The 23,957-nt window shown below is 39.2% G+C and overlaps 1 protein-coding gene across 1 annotated transcript in view; it reads left to right on the forward strand.

Moving 5' to 3' along the window:
• Positions 1–23,957, forward strand: part of SLC25A13 (solute carrier family 25 member 13) — a gene marked incomplete at its 5' end in the record, with an annotated part of 178,291 nt that overhangs the window by 123,895 nt on the left and 30,439 nt on the right. Inside the window, 2 exon segments of the mRNA XM_081079534.1 lie at positions 5,988–6,040; positions 7,711–7,791. Of these exon segments, the coding sequence (XP_080935660.1) occupies positions 5,988–6,040; positions 7,711–7,791 (134 nt within the window).

Below are 23,957 nucleotides of genomic sequence, written 5' to 3' on the forward strand. Positions count from 1 at the left end.
CAAGCTACCCTGTGGAGATGGTTCTGTTTTTATCCCCATTTTACAGATGTGAACACTAAGGTACAAAGTGTAGGTATAACTTGCCCACAATTGCACAGCTAATAAATAACAGGGTCAGAATTCAAACTTAGCAGCCTGACTCTAGACTCCATGCTCTTCATCCCCTGGCTCTTCTGCTGCTCAGGAGAAATTACATTGTAAAGAATTGCTTAGCATCAGAGGTTGAGAAATGTTTAATTTCTTAACGAAAACATTTCATGTTAGCTTAAAAACATAGATGAAGGTGTGTTGTTATGTCTGCGCTACTTTCTTATCGTTGCCCACAGTAAGTGGGGCCAGTAGACACCGTCAGATGAGAGGTGCCCTCACTGCTTCGGGATAGCTCTTCTAAGGATGGGCCTAATGCCATAGGAACAGCATTATACATGTGCCCCTCGACTTGTGATGGCGTTAACAGTCCAATAAACCCATCGTAAATTGAAAATACCAGTAAGTCGAAAATGCATTTAATACACCTAAGCAACAGAACATTAGAGCTTAGCCTAGTCAGTTTCTACTGAGTGCTTGTCATTTTCACACCATAGTCAAACCATCGTAAGTCGGGGACCATCTGTCCTCTTTACCTGCGTCTGGACTGTGAACGTTATTCAGGCTGTGTTGCCTCTTGTAAGCAAGAAGAGAATAGAGGATGTGCCTTGAACAGATAGGTAGAAAGAAACATCACATTTTCTAATACATCGGATAGGTTGTGAACAGTGTCTGGCTCTTTGTATACATTTACTCATATAATTATCACAATATAAATCAATGAGCCATAATTAGCATCCTTGGTTTACCAGTGAGGAACGTAGAGTTCAAAGAATAACATCCCACCATCATTCAGCATGAAGGAGGTACAGACCTAGGGTTCCAGCCCAGGTCTGGCTACCTCCAGAACCTGTGCTCCAAACCATTTATTTTGCTGCCAAGCCATTGATAAGGAATAGTTTTAATTAGGCCAGCTTTGTTAATGAGTTTCTTTCAAAGCATCTCCCTACTCTGAGATTCTAGAATATATTTCTAAAGTTTTTAAGTAAAGAATAACATAGTCGCCCTCTGATCCAGCACACTGCTCCTTTTGGGGGGCTGAGTTGGAGGTTCCTGACGAGGGCTTAGTCCCCATACTTCTAGCTCAGTTCTCATTGGGCTGCACAAGGAACTGGAATCAAAGGGGATAGTGTGATTTATATCGCAAACCCATGAAATTTGAAGACAAAATACTATATTAATATTGTACCCTGTAAATCTTTTCTCGCATTAGCAGCCTTCTGGTAAAGTTTGCCAAGGAAGCATTGCCATATGTGCTGATGGAGCTGAACTAAAATGAGAAGATTAGAAAACTAACCACACTAATAAATTTCATATGGGGCAGTTGGAAAATAGACTGCTGTTTTGACAAGTTAGAAACAACACACGCATCCATGCTCTGTTTCTAATGGTTAAAATGAATTTCCAGAATCCAACAGAAACATCTTATATTAGAAGCCCAATTTTTCTTCTTAGTTACCCAGATGTCAAACATATATGTGCTTTAGACTTCAGTGTGATGGTGTTGAAGTGCCTTAACAAGACTGGCTGTTACAGGTATTACTAAGCCACGCCACTCCCCCACCCAAGTCAAGGAACCAGGAGGGTTGTTGAAATTCCCCCCTCTGTGACTTTTCATTGTCCTATAGCTCATGACCTCTCCCCAAGGCCATATATCCAGGATAAATGGTGGTGGCAATCAGATTGTCACCCACATCAACCTTTGTTTCCCTATTGAGCCAGGGTAGTCACCACAAGAATGGTACTTATCCTGTTACCCCCTGAGTACCAATATCTGGCCCAGGTCATAGGAATGGATATGTACTTTGGTTTTATTCTTATCAAGGTGAAGTTATTCCGTTAATATGGTAAAGGGGCAGCTGGATGGCTCAGTTGGTTAGAGCTCGAGCTCTAAACAACAGGGTTGCCAGTTTGATTCCCACATGGGATGGTGGGTTGCGCCCCTGCAACTAAAGATTGGAAACGGCGACTGGACTTAGAGCTGAGCTGCACCCTCCACAACTAGATTGAAGGACAACGACTTGGAGCTGAAGGGCCCTGGAGAAACTCACTGTCCCCTAATATTCCCCAATTTAAAAAAATTAATATAATGAAACTTGGAGCCTCCAATTATATTACTTTTAACCTCCTAATTACTCTACCAGCCGTGAGTCTCTACCTTTACCATCCTTTACCTGCCTCTAGAACATTTTACTTTTAAATTTTACACTTTACTTTAAAAGCCACCCACCCCATGCATCTACAGAATTCCATCCAAGCTCTTTAGTGTGGCCTGGGAGAGAAATAGTGCAGTGTACCAGGTAAGAACACCCCTAGAGCCAGACCACCTGGGTTGAACCCGACCCCAACCCCATCTGACAGCTGAGTAATCTTGGGCAGGTTCCTTGAGGTCTGCCTCAGTTGCTTCATCTGTTGATGAAAATAACATGCACTGATTTATTGATACTGATTTATTGTTTTGTGGATTAAATGTTTTGATCCACATAAAGCACAGAGAGTAGTGCTTGGTGTATAGTAAGTGCCCCCAAAAATTGGATGTTGGCATTATCAGTACTGTTAATTATGTCAAAGTCTGATCTAACCCTAGCCTCCAGTAATCTTGCCCCGGCCCTAAATGTGCCATGATCTTGAGATTTTTGGTGCCTTTGCGCATGCTATTCCCTCTGCCCAGACCACCTTACCCTCCATTCTAAGTCCTTTCTCTTACCCCACTGAGTCTCTGCATATTCTTAAAGATCCAGGTCAAGTATCTCCTCTTCTTTGATGCTTTTCTCCTTCCTGCAGGTAGAACAAGTGGTTCTCTCCACTGTGTTCGCATAGTACTTTGAGGTCCCTGGGCTATGGTACTCACCACTCTGTGTGTAGGTGGCTTGTTCCCTGTCTTAGGCACACAGAGACACTTAGGGTTTCCTTTTGTTCTGAACTGAGACTATCTCCAGGGGACGGCGCAGACCTTACTGTGTTCATCCCAGTTCTTTCCACTACCAGGCACAAAAAGGCATCTGTTAAATGTTTGCTGAACAAATAAATATTTGCTGTCCTATGTTTAGTCTTAAATACATGGTTTTCCCTTTTGTTTTTTGCTGTTCACAGTGCTTTAGTACATTTATAGTAAGAAAGACAAATCTCAGTAACTTAAAAGGCTGGCTGAAGTGATTATATCTACCACTGTAGTCATTTGGCTCTGTGGGCAGTTTTTTATTATTCTTTTAAAAAGACTGTCACAGGGTAGTTATAGAGACAAGAGATCATTTAAATCACAGTGCTTTCAACCCATCCATGGTTTGGGTATACAATTTAGTGATGAGAAAAATACATCTAGCAAGTAAATATTTAAACATTTTGGCACTTGACCTGAATGCAGAGAGTAAAATGGAAATTGTGAATGTTAAGATGTCGTTTAATCCATGCATTTTACTGGTAGAAATTAATGCTGCACTTTCATAAAGTAATACTAAAGCCTTTCTTGTCATATTGTAGATATCACATTATCTCATATGGTACAAGTAAAAGATTAATAAGTGAGTGTAGTTTAGGCGGAGAGAGCGCTTACTTTGAATAAGAGCACGTGCTTTGCCCAGGTGGTTTCAGTCACGTTTTCTGTGCTGCTTTGGTTTGTTCAGATTATAAAGAAAGCCCTACTCCAGTTAGCAGAAGCACAGGGGAACTTTTGATAAAAGTTCACATGCGAGAGAAAGAAGGCAGAGATCTCAGAGGGACCCCAAGGCAGAAGGTTCATTGGAAGTTGGCCTCTGGGCCCAGAAGATGGTCAAGGTCGGCTCTTCCACCTGTGCACCTTTCATGGGCTGTGTGCCCTCTCCCTTTGGGGTTTCCACTCCATTTGCTCCACATTCTCTTCTCTCCGCCAACCCACTTTTCATATTCATGGTTTCTCCTTCCTCATGGCATTAGCGCACACATGGCTTCAACTGGCTGCTTTCCCCACTCCATGGCATCGTCTCAGTTTATGCCTCTGTGTTAAATTGATTTATCAACTAAGGACTCTGTCATACTCCTGGGAGAAGGATCTGGTTAGCTCCCCTTTCAGTACTAGGTCATAGGGCCCAGGTTGCTGAACTCATTGGCTGTGTGTCTTTTAGGTGTCTTCTCCTCGTCCTGGGGACAAAGCAGGCTCAAAATATGGCTGCCTACAGAAGACGCTGCAAACTCAAATGTTTATAGGATCCAGGCAGGTTATGAGTATGAGTGCGAGAGGCAGATACATGTTTGCATATTAGGCACAGGACAGAAGTGAGTGTTCTCTAAAAGCATAGATTCTTGAGTATGCGGGCTTGGGTTTGAATTCGTCTCGCCATTTATCATCTGGATAATTTAGTCCAAATTACTTAATCTCTGTATGCCTCAGTTTCCTCTCTGTAGGGTGGTTATGAGGGTTAAATGAGTTAGTAAAGTCCATAAAATGGTGCCTGATACATAATAAATAATGTTAGCTGTTTTTTAAGAAAATTTTCATTAACATTAGCATGCTCATCATCATTTAGTTCCACAACAAAATGACCTTTCATTTATCTTAAAACATGAAACTGTCTTGTTCTACTTAGTTTCCCTCTTTTTGTAGAGCCATAGGCACAAAGAAACATTCCTCTATTGTAAGGTTATCAACAGAGCAAGAAAAATGATGAATGACAACTGGCACTTGTCTTCATTGTTTTGTCCCCACCTTAGGGCATGCTGGGGGGCTTGGTGAATGGATGCTTGGGTCCTGTCTAAAGGGCGGAGCATCCAACTGGAGCAGATTGCTGTGATGTGAGAAAAGAGGCCCAGAGCTGTCAGATCACTTTATCTGTCTGTCGGTCTGTCTTTACAATAAGCTCAAACTGTGTGTGAAACCTTATGCTACTTACTTAAACACCTGTAGGCTGATACATACAGTCCCAGAGCTAGTGACTTTGGGCCGCAGGCTGCTGCTTCAGGAAGATGGTGTGGGCAGGGCTGGTTTCTCAGAAGAGGCTGCCAGTGGACCTTCTGCTATAGAAGAATGAGAAAATTGTACATATGCAGGATAACACCGTGAAGCCCCTATGTAGCAGTATGCCACAGAGAACAATATATTCTGATTATATGTAGGCAATGTATTCTTGCTGTGTGTTTCCAAGAAAAAGCACCTGTCTTTGATTTTATTCTCTTAGAACAAATGGAAACGATAACATTTTCTTTAGTTCAGGTATGTAGGTCCACTTCTGTTGTAACCGCCTTTCCAGTCAAAGGCCACACCTCCCCCTTGTACTCTGATTCTTACTAATTCCCACTCATCCCACCATGTGCAAAACAGCTTCTCACTTTCCGCCCCAAACCCGTTACTCTCCACAGGTGTCCTCATCTCTACCCAGGTGTTCCTACTCCGCTTTTTTTGCCCTATCTGTTCGCTGTCCTGGAATGCAGATTTCCCCAATGGTTACTTCTTCAAATAGGCCTTTCCCCTCCTTCCATCTGACACCGGACTGAGCGAGAACCTTGTATCTCTTGTGCTTGTCACCAAGTTACAGTGGCTAAATGAATGAATGGCCAAACTATGGACATTTGGAGGTAGGGAGGATGAAAAAAGTGTTAGCAAAAAATAATATATTCACCAAAGTTCACTTATTTAAGAGGCCGGAAGGAAAAGAGCAAACTTGCCAATGGAATCATGAGATTTCCTATTATCACTAATATTGTTGATTTGCCCAAGGTGAGAACAATCCATAATGTGAGAGGGAATTTACTTGGGCCTGCTATGGCTGTTAGACATTAGTACTTAAACATTCCATTTTGAATATTCTCATTAAAGGTAATAGCATAAAATTGCAGCAAAGATGGCCCCGGTTTTTTAGATGGAGCTGTTCATTTGTTTAGTTGATGCTAATTTATATAATATACTTCTACTTTTTCTTGTTTTTTAGGTCTTTTGCCACAGTTATTGGGAGTTGCCCCAGAGAAGGCTATAAAACTTACAGTAAGTCTTTCGAGTTGATGCTCCTTATGAAAGGAGTTTGCACATACTCCAGAATCTAGTAGATATTCTTATGTGAAACAGCAGATTTGTTCCCTCAGAGGTGCTAACTGATTGGAACACAGGACACCCACCCTGCACTGCTTTTATTTTCCCTCCATTTAACACTGAACACCCAAAAATGAGATAATACAGTTGAACAAGATTTTTGGTGATTGCCACTGCCACCACCACCACCATCACCACTATCGTCCTCACCATCATCATCATCATCATTGTTGTAGTGGGGGCAGCAGCAGCTAAATTTCCTTCAATACCTCCCATTTTAGGTCCTTTACATGTCTTATCTATTATTCTTTTAATCTCCAGTAAAATCTGATCCATAGTCTACAGATAAGGAAAGTGAGGTTTAAGTATTTACCTATGTTCACACCATGTACGAGTGGGAAAACTGGAATTCAAAGTCAGGCTTTTCTTACTCCAAAGTATGCCTTCATTGAATTACACATGCTGTTTGCAGAATCCATGCTTAGGGCGTATTCTCTACACATTTACCAAAGCGATATGTTGAGGGATCTGAGCCTCAGTTGCAGCTGATCCTTCAGGTTGTTTCTCCGGTGCCTGGCTCCCACCTGGCAGATGGTACTCAGGTACTCAGTCAGTGTCTGTGGAATGGAGAGATATCACATTTACATCTCCAAGGACATGAAGCCCAGAAAGCTAAGCTCTACTTTTAGATTGAGCTGTATAGTCTTGGTACCTTGGTTTTCTTCTTTTACCATCTTATTATATGACCTTGGGACAGCTAATCTTTTCTGGCTTATATCTTCCAAACACATATGATTGATTCTCAAAATTGCTTGTAGTACATAACCATTTTAAGAATATTATACTTAATTAATTAATGCTATTGATGTTCTTTGAGAATCCTTGAGAAAATTTTTAGAGGCTGAATTTTGACTAAGTTGAAAAATACGCTCAGCCAAATTTATCTCAATGATGAGTGTTATTTTAGATTAAATCTTGTTTAGAAGACTTGAAAGTTATTTTTAATCAAACCCTATAAGATAGTTTTTAAGTTATAAAAGTGTATGTTTTCATTTTGTCTCTATTATCAGTATGTTTCTCTTTTTATACTGTTATAATTGCAGGACATATTTGAATTTTAGGCTTGTAAGCCATCTATCTTTTAATTTTTCCCCCCTGAAATATCAGGAATGTGTATCTATATAATATATACCAGGGGTGCCAAAAAATGTATACAAGTGGACACTTTGGTCAACGTTGCTCAAGCAGTAGTTCGCTGTAATCAGAAGTGTCTAGACGCTGAGTGTAACCACTTTGAGCACCTCTTCTAATTGCAGAAGTCAAAAGTAATTTGTATTCATCTCTTGTTATCTGTGTGTATTGAGTACTACAATTTTAATAGGTTTTTCCTTTCTTAAAATGTGTATACATTTTTTTGGCACCTTCTATACTTGTAACCTTTTAAAAATTATATATGTGCTATTGAGAGCACTTCTCAAACAAACTTTTAAGATCTTTAGTTTATTTAGTTTGTGATTACTCTAATAAACTGACAGAAAAAAATAACACTTACAGACATATATTTATATGTGTTTAATGACTTTCTTTATATTTTTCATCAGCTTCTATAAATATTTTTCTTCAAGGTGAATGATTTTGTGAGGGATAAATGTATGCACAAAGATGGTTCGGTCCCACTTGCAGCAGAAATTCTTGCTGGAGGCTGTGTAAGTACCTTTTGCAGATCTCTTCATTGACAAGACTTGTTTCACAGACATATCACCACTGTGGTAAACAAGTGTGAACTAAGGCTTCTGTTCAACCACAGATCCTGTGCAAGGGCAGCGTCTACTAGGGCACCTCGGCTTTTCCTAGACAGGAGAACCATTCCTGAGGTGGAAGGGTAAATGTTTCTTTTCTTACTGCCTGTTCAGACATGCCTGTTCAACGTCCTTGCTTTGCATTTGGTTCTGCAATAGATGTCATTTGTGGCAGAAGCATTTGGCCTTTGAAAAATCTTTGCTAACTTTTTCTAAAGTTAACTTTTAGTACCTTCTTTCTTCATGGCACCCTCTGCTAGGTCAGGCACTAAAATTTGTAGTTTGAAGTCAGCAGCCATAGCTCTGCTTTGCTTTACCTCCCAAGTGCCAGCAGCACCTCAAGCTTCCCAGTGCTTCTGGAAAAAGGATGCTGGGAAATAACTGGCTGAGTGCGCTCTGCATTGTCAAAACGCTTGGAATGAATATTTCTTTATATAGATAACAACCTGCATCTTGTTCTTAAGCTCAGCAAAACATGTCTTGTTTTATCTCATGTACAGGTTTGTTCATGTGAATGTAAACACTTTTTAAATAAATTAAACTCATACAAAGAATGGTGTTTTAAGATAAGGTTGGGTAAATAAACGTGCTTTGATCACTAGGGCAATATAATATTGGTATATTTTCCATCTACACCTATGTTTCTTTTCTTATAAGAGAGATGAGGTCACTTTTTTTAATTAGCTTGTTCTGTTCAGGCAATGGCATTCATAAAATAATCTTTCCTTGAAATTCATTGAGTTTAGAAGCTGGGCAAATACCTGGAAATATTAAACCTTTGTTTGGAAAGGGCTTATTGTCCTGTCTAACGATGAATGGGGGTTCCTTGAATTTAGCAGGAGCTAAGTCCTAGCTCCTGGTGATTCTTAAGAGGTGGACGGAATTGGGCTACTGCCTGCCTGTCTTTCTGTTTGATCACTGACCTGTCTTAGACGGCCAGGTAGGATCCCCTTGTCCTGTAACTTTAGGAGCATTCAGGATGAAAAGGGGAGGCTTTAATTTCCTAAATAAAAAGGGCACACAGTAATAATCAAAAAGAACATTAGGAGTTGCAAAAACTGCTCTTCATTTAAAAAAAAGCTGCCGTTTCCATTTGAGAAACTAGATTTCTTATTTTAAACAGGCACATTCATAGACTGCTTGTCCTGTAGGGTATTCCAAGGGGCCTAAGGTATCAGGGCATTTCAGTAGGTCAGGTGGGTTTGTTTTTTTAAAAAAAGACAGGTTTTAAACTTACTGAAAAGGCACGATTATCTATCTGTGTAAGAATTTAAAATGTGAAATTAATTATGTGATACTGTTCAAGATTTTGGCATTAATCTTGAGGTTTATTTTCTTTTTAATGAAAGCATTTTGCCTGCACGTGGGTCTGGGTGCCAAGGAGATCAGTTGTGGCACGTATCATCTACTGTAGGTGGTCTTGTTTTCTCATCTGTGGTTGCCCATTTCAAACACAAAGCCCAGACTGGCATCAGAAGTGGTGCCTAGTTATTGTAAAGAGGTGCAGCCCTTTTTCAAACCTGATCTAAACACAGGCTTAAAATTGGAGCCACTTGGGCTTTACAGCTACTTAAAATATCTGTGAAATGAGGTTTGCCATCCTTCATCTCTAAGGCTGGTAGACAGTGGTCCTCAGTGTTTCAAGTCTCCTGTTTTGCCTTTTTTTTTTTTTTTTTTTTTGCTTTACAGTCATGGCTTTAAGAAGTAAGTTTCTTTTTCAGGTAAGCAATCCTGTAGGTAGCCAACAATCCAGGCCCCTTTTGATCTCTGAGTGGTGGGATGGATGTGTCCATTTTCATTGTTTTTTTTTTTTTTTAATAGCTGCAGCATCTCTCTTTGCAGGCTTTGACAGAGTTTTCCCCATCACCTGAGCCAGTCACACACCTTAGAAAGTCCTTGTGAGTTCCACAGCCTTGTGTGTCCAATTGGGAATACAAAGGGTTTTGAAAAGTTGTGTCACATGAGTAGTTCCCCTTAGTTCACCCAAGCATTTCCAGGCTTTGACTTTTAAGTCCCTGGGGAGCTCACCTTGCTTCATTATTACTGAGAATTAGTACACATGGCTGACTTTTGCACTTGTAATCAAAGCTGCTCATTTCTTTGAAGAAGGCTATTTCTGTTTTGTAATCTGTTTTCTACAAAAACGGAAAATATGCGGGAAGGTCTTTGTCTCATAACCTTCATAGCACTTAGCTAAACTAATAGTCTGTTTTATTTTATACCTTTTTAGAAAAACAACAAAAATATTTGGTGGAAGATTTTGGAGGAAAAAGGGAATAAAATTAATCCCGCTCATTTATTTTTATATAAAAAATTCTATAAGTAAAGAGATTAAAAAATACTCTTCTGTTTCATTGACACATGTGCAAGGGTAAATCTAACTATTTTTCAACTCATTTCTTGCACATTTGGTTTTAGTTCAGAGGTGAAAAATTCAGTTTCAGTTTTCTGAGCATGTTTATCGATTCACACTTAACAGTAGTGATGTATTTAGCACAGTTCAAGACTAAACTAGATGCTGAGACTGGGGGCTGGCTACACATTCTAAGTCTGAAAGGTTCTTGTGTGTGTGTTTTTTTCCATAAGTTGGTTTTCCACTTTGTAATTAGGCTAGAAGTCGTAGGAGTGTTGACAGGGATCTGGACCCTCAGGTGTCTCTGCACAAAATATATATACCTTCTGTTTCGTTCTATCCTTCCCATTCTTGGGTCAGGAGCTCAGCCCCTGTAGGAGATGTGATTGGTGATCACTGTCAGTGACAGCAGAGGCTTTCAGTAAATGGGGCAGAGGAGAGAGGGTCTGTCACCACTACTCATTTCCTATTAGGTTCCCAGTGACTTAAAAAACTGACATATTATCTCTGAGTATATTATTGTTCTTGCTGTGTTGCTGTTACCTTAAGAAAAAAATAACGTGTAATGAATGCCATGTGATCTACAGGTTGCAGTCCCCAGTTCAACAAAATAAGTGTGTATTAACTGTCTTCTACGCATCTAGTGGAATAGAGAGTTGAAATCCTGAGGGGGCTGGGATCCTTAGTTTGTGATCCTTTGATCTTAAGGTCATCAGATAAGAAAATACAAATGGTGCCATGACTGGTTTCAAGGAAGATGTAAATATGATGATCAATTTATTTGGCATGAAAGTCTACATTGAAAAGAAATGAAATAATATTCACCAGAATAAAAGTAGGAACCTCTGTCTTATAAAGCTCATATTATTAAAAAGTACTTATGTACCTATAAAAAATAATAGTATTTTGTAATAATTTTTGGAAAGATAAGTGAACATGCTTTTTGAACAATGGTCCTTTGATAATGAGCCCACTGTGTTTTTCCATTGAGATACATCTATGCATATTTGTGTGTGTATATATGTATAAATGTATCTAATTCTTATTGGAGTTTATATTCATTTTAAGAGGGAAAAATAATTGATATGCTCATGTCTCTGCTGAAGGGGATTGGTGAGAATATCACCATTGGAAAAAACATAGCATGAAGAACAGTCTTACTTGCTCTCTCCTGAAAGTAAGTGTGACCCTCATATTGTCACCTATATTTCCATTATTATGGTAATTCCCATATGCATGATATTTTCATGCCTATTTGTATAGCCATGTATCAGATACCATTTTTAAGGCAAGTTTGTGTTACTCGTATTTTTTTGCATCACATTCAGTTGCACTTAATTTTTATGATTTTGAAGAACAAAAGGATACAAATACCCATGTACCTAACAGTTACCTTATGATGTCAAACTTGACAAATGCAGGTGGAGTCCTTCACGTACCTGTCCCAATAGCCTTTAGCTCTCTCATCTCCCAAGAGATAACCCTATCCTGAAATTGGTGTTTTTCATTTCCATGCATGTCTTTATACTTTTCATTACATCTGAGTATATCCCTAAGCACTATAAATGTTTGCTTTTGGATGCTTTAGTCTAACCCCGTGCCAGAGGAGCAAGTCAGAGGACTCCCACATTGCATTTTTTCCCATTAGTGCAACTCATATGCTTCACTTGTCAGAATAGTAAATGGGAATATTATTTTCAAAGTCTATAATATGGCATACCGTGAGTATGTCTGTTATAGAAGTGTGGATTTATAGGATTTTATGTAAATATAGTTGGAACTGTATATTTATTTAAGCAAGGTTTTTGTAACTTTGTGGTTTCTTTCCTAGACTAAAGTCATTTCTTCAGCCTGTCCATTTAAACTCCTGCGCAATACTGAGTAAATTTAAAATTGTAACCCTCCCCACTGCCAACACACATACTCCCTGTCTGCCTTACTGTCCATCCTCTTCCTAATGGCAGTGATTTCAGTGTTTCTCCATCATTGAGGAGAAGTGTTTTGGTTATCTATTGCTATAAAATCATCCTAAAATTTAGTGGCTTCAAACAGCAGTTTATTATCTCATGGTTCTGTGGACTGACGGATTCAGATGGACACTTCTCACTTGTGATCTTCCTGTGGTTATAAGCAGATAGCAGCCAGGGCTGGAGTCATCTGAAGGCGGGACTGGGATGGATGTCCAAGATGGCTCACATTGGTGGCTGGCAGGGATGCTCACTTTTGACTTAGAGCAGCTGGGGCTGTTGTCCAGAGCACCGGCTGGGGCTTCTCTGTGTACCTGGGGCTTTTCAACCCTTGGCAGCTTAATTCTAGGAGGGAGCTTGCCCCAAGCAGATATTCTAAGACTCCTAGGTAGAAGCTGCAAGATTTCTTATGATTTAATTGTGAATGTGACTTCTGCTGGATTCTGTTGGTCAGATAAACCACTCACACCAGCCCAGATTCAAGAGGAGAGAAATTAGACCCTACCTTTCAATGAGAATAAGAGCAAAGAAACTGCCACCGGCAGGTCCATAAGCAATGTGGTAGGCCAGGGACGACCTTCTTGTCCTCTGCTTCATAGTTAATCCCATGTCTTCTTTGAGGATCTGTTGCAGATTCTAGAACCCATTCCTACTCCAGATCGCTCTTGGTTACAGGAGGCAGAAATTCACTAAAGTAGCAAAATGTAAGTGTAGGTTTACCCTGAGCATGTGCGTAAAATGAAAACAAAGGCTCTTGAGAATTGAGGCCGCTCTGGGAACTGGTTGCTTTCTCTGTTTTCTCCTCTTGGCCTTTCTGGTCTCTCTCACAGTGACTTTGCATCTGTCTGCGTGTGTGTGTTTTTTAAGACTTTATTTTTTTGCAACAATTTTAAGTTTCAAATATTGAGAGAAAAGCACAGAGATTTCCCACATACTCCTGCCCCTTCACATGTATAAACTCCCCGATTATCAGCATTCCCCCCTCAGAGTGGTGCGTGTGTTGTAATTGATGAGCCTACATTGACACCCCACAGTCACTCAAAGTCCATAGATTACCTTAGGGTACATTCATAGTGTCATACATTCCGTGGGTTTGGACACATGTGTCATGACATAAATCTGTCATAAAATACAGAGTATTTTCACTGCCCTATCAATCTTCTGTGCTTGCCTATTCATCTCTCCCTCCCTCCCTCACCCCTGGCAACCATTCATCTTTTTACTGTCTCCATTGTTTTGCCTTCCCCAGAATATTCTATAGTTGGAATCATATAATAAAAAGCCTTTCCAGGTTTGCTTCTTTCACTTAGTAATATGCATTTAAGATTCTTCTATGTTTTTTCAAGACTAGATAGTTCATTTCTTTTTAGCATTCAATAATATTCCTTTGTCGGGAGGTACCAGTTTATTTATCCATTCACCTGAAGGACATCTTGGTTTCTTCCAGGTTTGGGCTATTATAAATAAAGCTGCTGGTTTTTGTTGAAAACAAACGTTTTCATCTCCTCTTGGTAAATACCAAAGAGTGTATGGTAAGAGTGGATCTTATGGTAAGAGTATGTTTAGTTTTGTAAGAAACCTCCAAACTGTCTTCCAAAGTGGTAATACCATTTTGCATTCCCACTGGCAATAAGTGAGATTTCCTGCTGCTCCACATCCTTGCCAGCATTTGATGTTGTCAGTGTTCTGTGCATATTTTTACTTCAAAGATCTACTTCTTTTCCTCATGGTGTTGACTTCTTCAGGAATTCCCTTCATGTTGTTGCTGATCATCTGACCTTCACATAGTATGACCTTCAGCCTTTTTTCATTGTCAGCCTTCGCTAATTCAAGTTTCACATTTTTTTTTTATTTTATTTAATTATTGAAAGAGTAAATTTGGCAAGCCTCATCTTTGTATGCCAGGCCATAGAGCGGCCTTGAGTCATGACCCCACGTAAATATTAATAACTTCGCTTAACAAGTCCGTTTGTTTGAACTTTCTATAAATGTGTTCCAACTTTTCTAATACTATTTTGGTTTTAGCTTGAATTCTGTTAAGTATCCCCTGAATAGTAGTGTATGTATTTTGGTCATAAAATATACACAAAGCCATATTCCTCATGATTGAGCTTGAAATCCATTGAAATTTCAGACCCAATCATATAAAACTAGGGAGAAAATTTCCTCATGTAATGAACACATGTGCTCTGACAATCAGAAAGAACTGGTGAGTCAGACTGCCCGAAATGGATTTAATTCTTACTTTTGTGATCTTTTTCTTCCCAGGGTTTCTGTGGATGTGGCCTCACAATGCAGTTTTCTTAAGGCAGAATTTTTATTCCTCTGTGCAAGTCTCTGTGCACATATCCTAGTTATAAATATAGAATGGCGTGAGGCTCAGTCGTTAAGTTGGATTTCTATGGGGTTGCTCCTACGTAGCATGCCAAGCAGCCAAGATTTATTATTATGTATTACGTATATTGATGCTATGGAAATCAGGTTGTTTTTGTAATGCTTACATCTTTATAATTCATTTGTAGTTTAATGAAAATCTAATGGTTAGTTATGTTGTATCAAATTTTGTTATTATTTGGAATATTCTCTGGGAGATTTTTTTTTACATACACCCAACAATGTGAGACCATATTTAAGTTTTGGGGTTTTTTTCGGGGGGTTGTTCATCAGTGGTAATTTCTGGTTTAATAGACTTATAAGAAGATTAAAGTGAAATCTTTAATCATCCTTGCTTTCATAAGCTTTACATTATTTACAATATTGTTCATTTCCAGATTTTTTTTTTTAATTTTTATTGGTGAATATTAGGGAACAGTGTGTTTCTCCAGGGCCCATCAGCTCCAAGTCACTGTTCTTCAATCTAGTTGTGGAGGGCGCAGCTCAGCTCCAAGTCCAGTCGCCGTTTGCAATCTTAGTTGTAGGGGGGGCGCAACCCACCATCCCATGCAACCTTGTTGTTGAGAGCTCGCGATCTAACCAACTGAGCCATCCGGCCACCCCCCAGATTTTTATAAACTTAAAATTATACCAAACATACATATTGTTGTCAAGATCATATCACAAAATTTCCTATATTTGACATATAACATTTTTAAATTATGTAAAAATAACCATATTAAAGGTAAGGTAGAAAATAAAGCAAAATAAACTACCCATAGTTCTTCAGTTCTCATATTGTAAGTTTTCTTAATTTATACTTATGATTTATTCCTGTCTCCTAACTCTCCTTTGGCTCCAAGGCTTAGGGACTGTTTCAGGCATTAGATATAACCTATTGTCTTTGTTAAATATGGTCCTGTTTTTCCACTTGAGGAGATCTTCCTCCTATAAAACTTTGTGCTGAAAGGTGATTGCATCCTGGGAACCTTGGGTAAATGTTTACTAAACTGAGACATCTAAAAATGCTAAGGACAGGACCCATGTCTCGCTTATGCCTCTGTGCCTAGTACTGTGTCTGACATATGGGAGAGGCTTAAGAATGTTTATCGACTGGATAAAGGCTTGACCAGAAGGTGTTAGTGATAAGGGCAGTAAGTGTAGTGTAGTCATTTCGTCTACCGTGTTGCTGTTAACTTAGACATAGATAGCCAGTGTCGAGGCATTAACTCCATAGACTGTAGCAGGTTGAAAGAATTGATGGACTTTAAGGAATAGCTGTACCAAGTGTGCATATGTACAGATCCAGAATGTGTCATAAGAAAGGTTTTCCATGATTACTCAGTAAAGGAACCAACTTTTAAAAAGCTCCCTATTTATTTTATTTTGCTTCCTTTCTAAGAATTGCAAATAAACTGACCCCCGTGTAGAACTTTAAGAAGAGGATGGAGATAACTTGGGGCATTTGGTGTAGCTTATTCGTTATTGCCTGTGTTTTTTAGTAGAAAAGATTTCATCGAATGGGTAACGTGGGAATTTATCATGTCAGAATAATGAAAGAATCAGAACAAAAAGCGACTAACAGTAATGAGATACCACTACACACTTATCAGAATGGCTAAATTCCAGAACACTGACAACATCAAATTCTGCTCAGGATGAGGAGGAATAGAAACTCTTATACTGCGTGTAGGAATGCAAAATGGTACAGCCACTTTGGAAGATAAAGTTTGGAGGTTTCTTACAAAGCTAAACGTACTCTTATGGTAAGATCAGCAATTGCACTCCATGATGTTTATCCAAAGGAGTTGAAAATTTATGTTTTCAACAAAACCTGTATGAGGATATTTTTAGCAGCTTTATTTATAACTGCAAAACTTGGAAGAAACCCAAGATGTCCTTCAGTAGGTGAATGGATAAATAAACTGTGATATATCCAATGGAGTATTATTGACCCCCTAAAAACAAATGAGCTATCAAGCCATGAAAACACATGGAGGAACCTTAAATGTTTATTCCTAAGTGAAAGAAGCCCATCTGAAATGGCTGCATAATCTATGGTTCCAACTACAGTACATTCTGGAAAAGACAGAACTATGGAGACAATAGTAAGGTCAGTAGTTGCCAGGAGTTGGGAGGGTGGGGAGAGATGAATAAGCAGAGCATAGAGGATTCATAGGGCAGTGAAAATATTCCATATGATATCATGATAGATACATGTCATCATACTTTTGTCCAAAGCCATAGAAGGTACCAAGAATGAACCCTAAATTAAGCTATGGGTGTTGGGTGATAAGATGAGTCAATGTAGGCTCATCATTTGTAACAAATGCACCACTCTGGTAGGGATGTTGATAAAGGGGAGGGCTGTGCATGTGTGGGCAGGGGGTGTATGGGAAACCTCTGTACCTGAAACTGCTGTAAAAAAGAAATTCTGAGAGAGAGAGAGAGAGAGAGAGAGAGAGAGAGAGAGAGAGAGAGAGAGAGAGAGAGAGAGAGAGAGAAATAATGAATAACAAAAACCGTTAACCGTGGCAATATCTAGATTAGAAGTTTAGGAGAAGCCCATGAGGCACCTCCATCATAGTTTGCCCAAAAATGCTTCTGGGGGTTGGTATTAAGGCACTGGAATAAGAATTCTGCTGCTTTCAAACATCTGTGAAAAGTTCTTTCTCTAGATTTCAAGTTGGACTCTGGGCAAAAATGAAAGAGATATCTGATGACACTAAGGACTGCATTTGTTGGCTCAGAAACGTCATCTTATTAGGGGAAAGTCCAGCTTGTGATGGACACTAAGCCAGAGAAATGTCTCTTTTCTATGTTCCTCTCTTACCCTTGTTGGGGAAAGTCTCAGAGTCGCTTAACTCAAGACAGTTCAAATGTCCGGACATCCTTCTGGATTTCTAATAAATAGGGGAGGGGCTCGTTATGATATAAAAACATGAAGAAAGATTAGGTCACAGCTTTCATACAGTTAAGGTACTTTAGACAGTGAGGGTCTGTAAATCATTAAATGGTTCTGGTAGTAGTAGTCAAAATAGACATGTATAACAGGCAGAACCCAAATGTGAACATATTTGACAGGTCTGTAACTTAATTGCTTTTTAATGTCAGTCAAACAGATTCTACTTTGGTTTCTTGGCCAGGCTTCTGTAGACCTATTAAAACCCTAAGAAGTTGAAAATGTGAAATTTAATATTTGTAAAACGTGTAAACAGTGTAGCCTTTTTCTGCCATGTAGTTAAGAAATTAAGAATAGGAAATTTCAATTTGATATCTGTCTCAAAAACAATTAAGTGGTGAAAATTCATTCTCTACTCAACGTTCTTAAAAATCTGGTTACAGACTTTTTACTTAAGAGCTTAATTTACACACCAAATCAAAGGAGAAAATCCTGTATTGCTATATGTTTAGAGATGTACAGTTAGTCTAACTAGGTGTATTAGTTTGCTAGGGCTGCCATAACAAAATACCAAAGACTGCATAGCTTAAACAACAGCATTTTGTTTTCTCACACTTATGAAAGCTAGAAGTCCAAGATCAAGGTATCTGCAGATTTGGTTTTCTTCTGAAGCCTCTCTGCTTTGCTTGCAGATGGCCATCTTCTCACTATGTCCTCACATAGTCACGCCTCAATCTGTGTGTGGGCTGTATCCTAATCTTTTATAAGGACTCTCATCACATCAGATTAGGGCCTACCCATATAACCTCATTTTACCTTAAATTACCTCTTTAAAGGTCCTGCCTCCCTATATAGTCACATTCTGAGATACAAGGGTAGGAGTTCAACACGAATTTTGGAGGGACACAATTTAGCCCATAATACTAGGGGTGAAGATACAGGTTTTTTCTCAACTTGTAATGGGGACTCATTCCTGATGGCAGTAGAGTGATGACCCCTCTTGTCAGGACACTGGGTCTGACAATTTCTACTCAAAACTAGATGGAGTGAGTGGCCTCTGGGCCTCATGCTCCCTCAAGTTTGTTCGCTTCTCTGTGAGGTTGTTTGGTGTCTGTCTTTAGTACTTGTGAACAGCAGTTAACTGCTGTTGGGCCCTGCATTTTATTTCAGTTCATCCACTGCTATTTGATGAACATCTGTTTTGTACCTGTGATCTTTATATACGATGATTATTTATACCTGTACTTTCTGTACTACTATACACAGATTATTTTCATATCTGCTTTTAACATTGAATTAGTAAGAGAATAAATGGGAAATACGTTGAAGCTACATTTCTTAAGAAGTCTTCATTTTCCAATTTACTGAAAAATCAAAAACTGTCATCACTTGAGTATTCATTTTGTATGTAATGTAAACCGTTAGACATTTACTAGTATAGACTTTTTTTGTAGTTGCAATTTTATTTGTGTCCAAATAATCAAAATAATGTATTTGGGTTTTAGTTTTTTTAAAAAGTCATATTCCATAACTTCATATTAATCTATTTTTGACACATGTAAGCACACATTTTAGAATGTCAGTGTGCAATTAGATATTCTTAGCACATGTCATTTGTGAAAAGCACTTTAAATCTAAGTGCATTCAATTGAGCATAATTAAAATATCAAGATACATATTCTTCATATACATTTTACCACTTAATTTTTTAAGTAGCTGTAAGTATCTTCCATGTGAATTCAAATGAAAGGGAGGTGATTAAATTAAACAGTTATAGTTGATGCTTTTAGTTTAAAATATAGCAGGAATTATACAATGTTAAAATACACTGCTATGTTTTCTGTGGACAGAAGATTGATAACGGGATTGAATTTTTTAAATTCAAGATTGTTAATATTCTCTGCAGAGTCTCAAGACGGTTGCCTAGAATGATTTGAGGGGGGGAAGGGAATCATGAGAAAGTATGCTTTTTCATCTTGTGGGTTCTTTTGACTCAACTCTCCCGGTCCCAAGAAACACTGTTCGGGGGATACTATCCCAATTAGTAAAGAAACATTGGAGAAAGGCTTGTTTAGTTCATAAGAGGTGAAGGAAAATGGTTCATACGGAAATAGGAAGTGGAGCTCCTGAATTGATCCTTTCTGTCATGTATTTAGATAATATTTTATGCTGCTATTTCCTGTGGTTATAATAATGAGCAGACAGCCTTGGCAAGTCCTTTTTAAGACATAACTTTAAACCCTACTTATTCACCATTATTGGACCTAAAGTGGTCCAATAATGGTGAAGGTCACTGTTCTGACAGTACTTAAAGAAATTTAGGCCGTACATTTAGGATTATTGCCTTTCTAAATATTGCATTTCTTGAAATTGTTTTTAAGAAAGAAATAGATACATAATTTCCCACGATAAAATTACCTATGTGAAATCAGAAGTGTTAACAGTGAAGTAAATCATTATATAACATGGCAAGAGGAACTGGGGTGGCAAAATTGTGAGAACGAGAAGAAAACAAGCTTACAGAAGCATCTAGGTACTGAGCGAAAGCTGTGACAGAGCCACATTTCAAGTTCTTTGTAGACTGTCTGTGCAGCCCACTTCAGAGAGAGGGTATTAGAAGAAAAAAAAACCCTATAATTTATTTCGAGCCACGAGGACCATATCATGTGAAAGATTGGAGCATTTGGAAAGAATCACAATGCTTTGTGTCAAGAGAGCCCTATTCATTTGAGAAACCCGGTGCGTGGGCTTCCTGTGGACATAGTTGTAGCCTCCAGATTGCCATTTTCCTTTCTGGTTGGTTCGTCTCAGCCCTCCAGGATGCGCAGGTGAATTTAGGAAGATCACAGACTTTAGACAGGAATCCCAACAGCTAAAAATGTCATATGGAGATGGGAACTTTCACTTGTATTGGTAGCAGGATGAGGCATTCAACATCCACTTGAGGTGGCTTTGAAAAGCCCCCCCAAATTCGAAGTTGATCTTGAGCATGAAGGGCGATTGTGTTGCCTTTCTCCTGTAGCTGTCACGTCACCTGGTCAGAAGAACACGCACTGTGCGTCGTTTTCAGCAGTGGGGAACCTTTTGTCTCACATCCAATTCAGTCTCTGTCTCCTCTCTTTGTTCCTTTTGTGACAGTGGTTCACATTTCCAAAGTGATTTGCCAGTGTCGGGGGCAGTCACACCTGAATGGACCAGCAGAGGCCAGTCCCACAAACACAGACAGGTGAACGATGCTGGTTACCTACCTGCCCGTTGTCATTTTTACCAGCTCCTACACTAGGACATGAGTAACCGTTTCTCGATAACAAAAACATTTCAGAATTAAAAATACCCATAGTTTATTGAATGTCAGCTTAAATTTAATTGAATAAAATTAAATGAACTTAAATAAAAATCATCTGCCGATGTTGAGCTTTACTGCATCACCCATTTACCCACTTAGGTACATTCTTTTCTTTCTTTTTTTTTTTTTACCTGATATAGCTGCTTCCTACCAATCTTCAGTATAACTCTGCTTTCCTCAGAAAGGAAGTTTAATGTGCAGGTTTCAAGGGAAAGAAAACTCAAATTTTACTGGCTTTAAAGGCGTTTGGTCAGCTAAATTCACCTAAACAGAGTTCTGTCTTATGGTTATTAATGGTAATCAACGCCATTGATTGAGCATACAGCATGCTGTGTACTGGGATAAGTGCTTTATGTACATGTTTTCATTTAATCCTCACATAATTCAATAAATAACAGCTAGAATATGTGCTCCATGAGGGAGGGGGTCCTCGTCTTGTTCACTCCTATACACCCGCTATAGAATTGGCTCACAGTCAATATTTGTTGAAATCATGAAGACCATTAATGTAAGTGTGCCCATTTTACAGGTGCGATAAGTTTTAAGAGTGGGTAGGTTAAGTCGTTTGCCAAAGCCTAGGCTGTCAACCAGGGTGCCATACTGATTTCCAGCAGTGCCCCCACCCCCGCCCGATTGTTCTGTTAGGCACTGTTCTAGACAGTTGGCACATATTGCTTAATGTAGTCCTCACAGGGAGTCTGTGAAATGGTGTCACCTCTGCAGTTCAAATGAGAAATCTGTGTCTTAGTAAGTTTGAGGAATTATCTGAGGTCACATACAAAGAAACGATAAAGCCTGAATTAAAATCCGGGTCTGTGTGTGACTCAGTTGCTCCCATCCGGAACCACTGTGCTGTATTTAGGTAAAACCCACACCAGTGTAATTATTTTGTAAGCCCATCTGAGTGTAATTGAAAATAATGTCACTAGTTATACATGTCTGAGTCTGAACTATTCCTCAAGGATTCAGATTTGGCATGATTTGTAGATTTTACCACCTAGTGTCCTGGGGCTTCCTTGTGATTTCTTGCCCTGTCTACAAAAAAGAATTTGATGTATCTGATGAAAGTCAACTATATTGTACCTGTAAAAAAAACTCTCTTCCATATTTCTTGATGCACTTTAGTGTCTCTGAATCATTGATTTATCTCTTCTAGACAGAGGCCCTCCAAGTCATGACAGTTCTAGTTTATGTGATCAGATTAACCAATGATTCAGACAGATACTCTGTTTAAACAAGAAAGAAAAAACAGAAAATGAATCTGTTCTAAAGCACAAGGTTTTTGACATTCTGCAAGTCAACAGAATGGTTCTGAGCAAGGGTTAGGAATCAGGCCTGTCTGGTTCAAATTCTGCCTGCGTTGGACAGAATGCTGTGCTTTTCATTTCCTCATCTCCAGAACGGCAGAAATATAGCCTGTGTCAGCATCACTGGAGGAGTGGAGATAAGGTCTGAAGAGTTAGCACAGAGACTGCTGTATCACAAATGCTCACCCAAAGCCTGTCTCTGACTTTTCCAGAAGAGGAGAAAGGGTTCCAGGGCTATAGTCATCCTCAGCTCACTCTAGTCACCAGCTGATGTGTTATCTTCTTATATGCCTTACCATCTCCCCAGATTGCCCCAGCCAGCAGAAATCTTGCCCTCCTTTGAATTGCCATGGCAATTTGTATGGACCTTAGCTCTTGTCATACAGTTATCTTTTCTCATGTGCCTTTTTCTCTGTTCAGAAGGCATGTATTTGATGGACCCAGTAGAAAATCCTTTGCTTGCTTTCTTGTAGCCCTGGATAAATTGTTATATTAGTTTTCTAGAACTGCCATAACGGAAAAGCAAAGACTAGGTGACTTAAACCACATAAATTTATTTTCTCACATTTCTGGAGGGGGGAAGTCCAAGATGAAGGTGTCAACAGGGTTGGTTTCTTCTGAGGCCTCTCTTCTTGGCTTGAAGATGGCCACCTTCTCTGTGTGTCCTCTGCACGGTCTTTTCTCCTACACATGTGTGTTTATTTCAGTGTCCTCTTGTTATAAGAATACTGGTCACATTGGATTAGGACCCACCCATATGACCTCATTTTACCTTAATTACATCTTTGAAAGCCCTATCTCCAAATACAGTCACGTTCTGAGTTACTGAGGTTTAGTACTTCAATACATGAATTTTGGTGGAGCACAGTTCAGCCTGTAACAGTTGCTTTAATCTTTCTATGCCTCAGTTTCCTCTTATGTAAAATCTGGAAAAATACCTCTTGAGTGGACTGAAAAGATATATACATATCTGCAAAGCAATATCCTGATAGCCCATAATGAATGCTTAATAAATATCTATTAACATCTACTCCTTTTCAAGCTTCTTGAAAACAAGAATGCTTTCTCACTCATCTTGTATCCTTGCAATTTTTAGGACAAACTTTGAACACGATTTCTTAAAAATATTTGGTGAATAATGGACTGAATGATGAGGTAGCTGAAGTGAGTCTGCAATAGGTGTATGCCTTTCTCTTTAAATGGATCCAGATACTGCGTAGTAACTAAGATTTTAGTAACAAAGAATATTCCAGGAAGCCTGTAGAGGAGTCAGTGTCACCACTGTAAATGTAATATGCCACACAGAGCCAGTTCTAATATGGACAATCTTCTCCTGTCCTACTTGCCTCAGACCCCAGAGAGTCATAGGGAAATGATTTGTGACAAAATTGCACAAAAAAGCAGTCTCTTCACACAGCCAGAGCTCTCAAGTGATGAGGGACACAAAGACATCGTGCACAATAGGTGTTCCTGTCCGCGGATTTGGCTGTCTTTGATCTCTGCAAAGGAGGGAACTGGGTAAGGTCCTGTGAATGGATAATAGACCAGGAGCCAGAAGAGCAGCAGGCAGTGTGTGCTGTTCCATGATCAAGTCATGGTGATGCCCAGACCCCGTACATTTGATGATAAGCATCTTCTCTTGGTGCCTTGGAGTCTCATTCTCTTCCAGCTTGACGCCAAACGTCCCCTTCATCTTCCGCACCTCTACAGCATGCCACTTTCAATCTGTAGGTTCTTTCTTTCTGAGCCCACTAAAGGTAACGAGCACATCATTATTTTTTCCTAGTGTCACCACACTCTCTTCCCACTGCTTCTGTCCCCTGCA

Source organism: Rhinolophus hipposideros (genome assembly GCF_964194185.1).
Source record: "Rhinolophus hipposideros genome assembly, chromosome: 18".
Lineage (NCBI taxonomy): Eukaryota > Metazoa > Chordata > Mammalia > Chiroptera > Rhinolophidae > Rhinolophus > Rhinolophus hipposideros.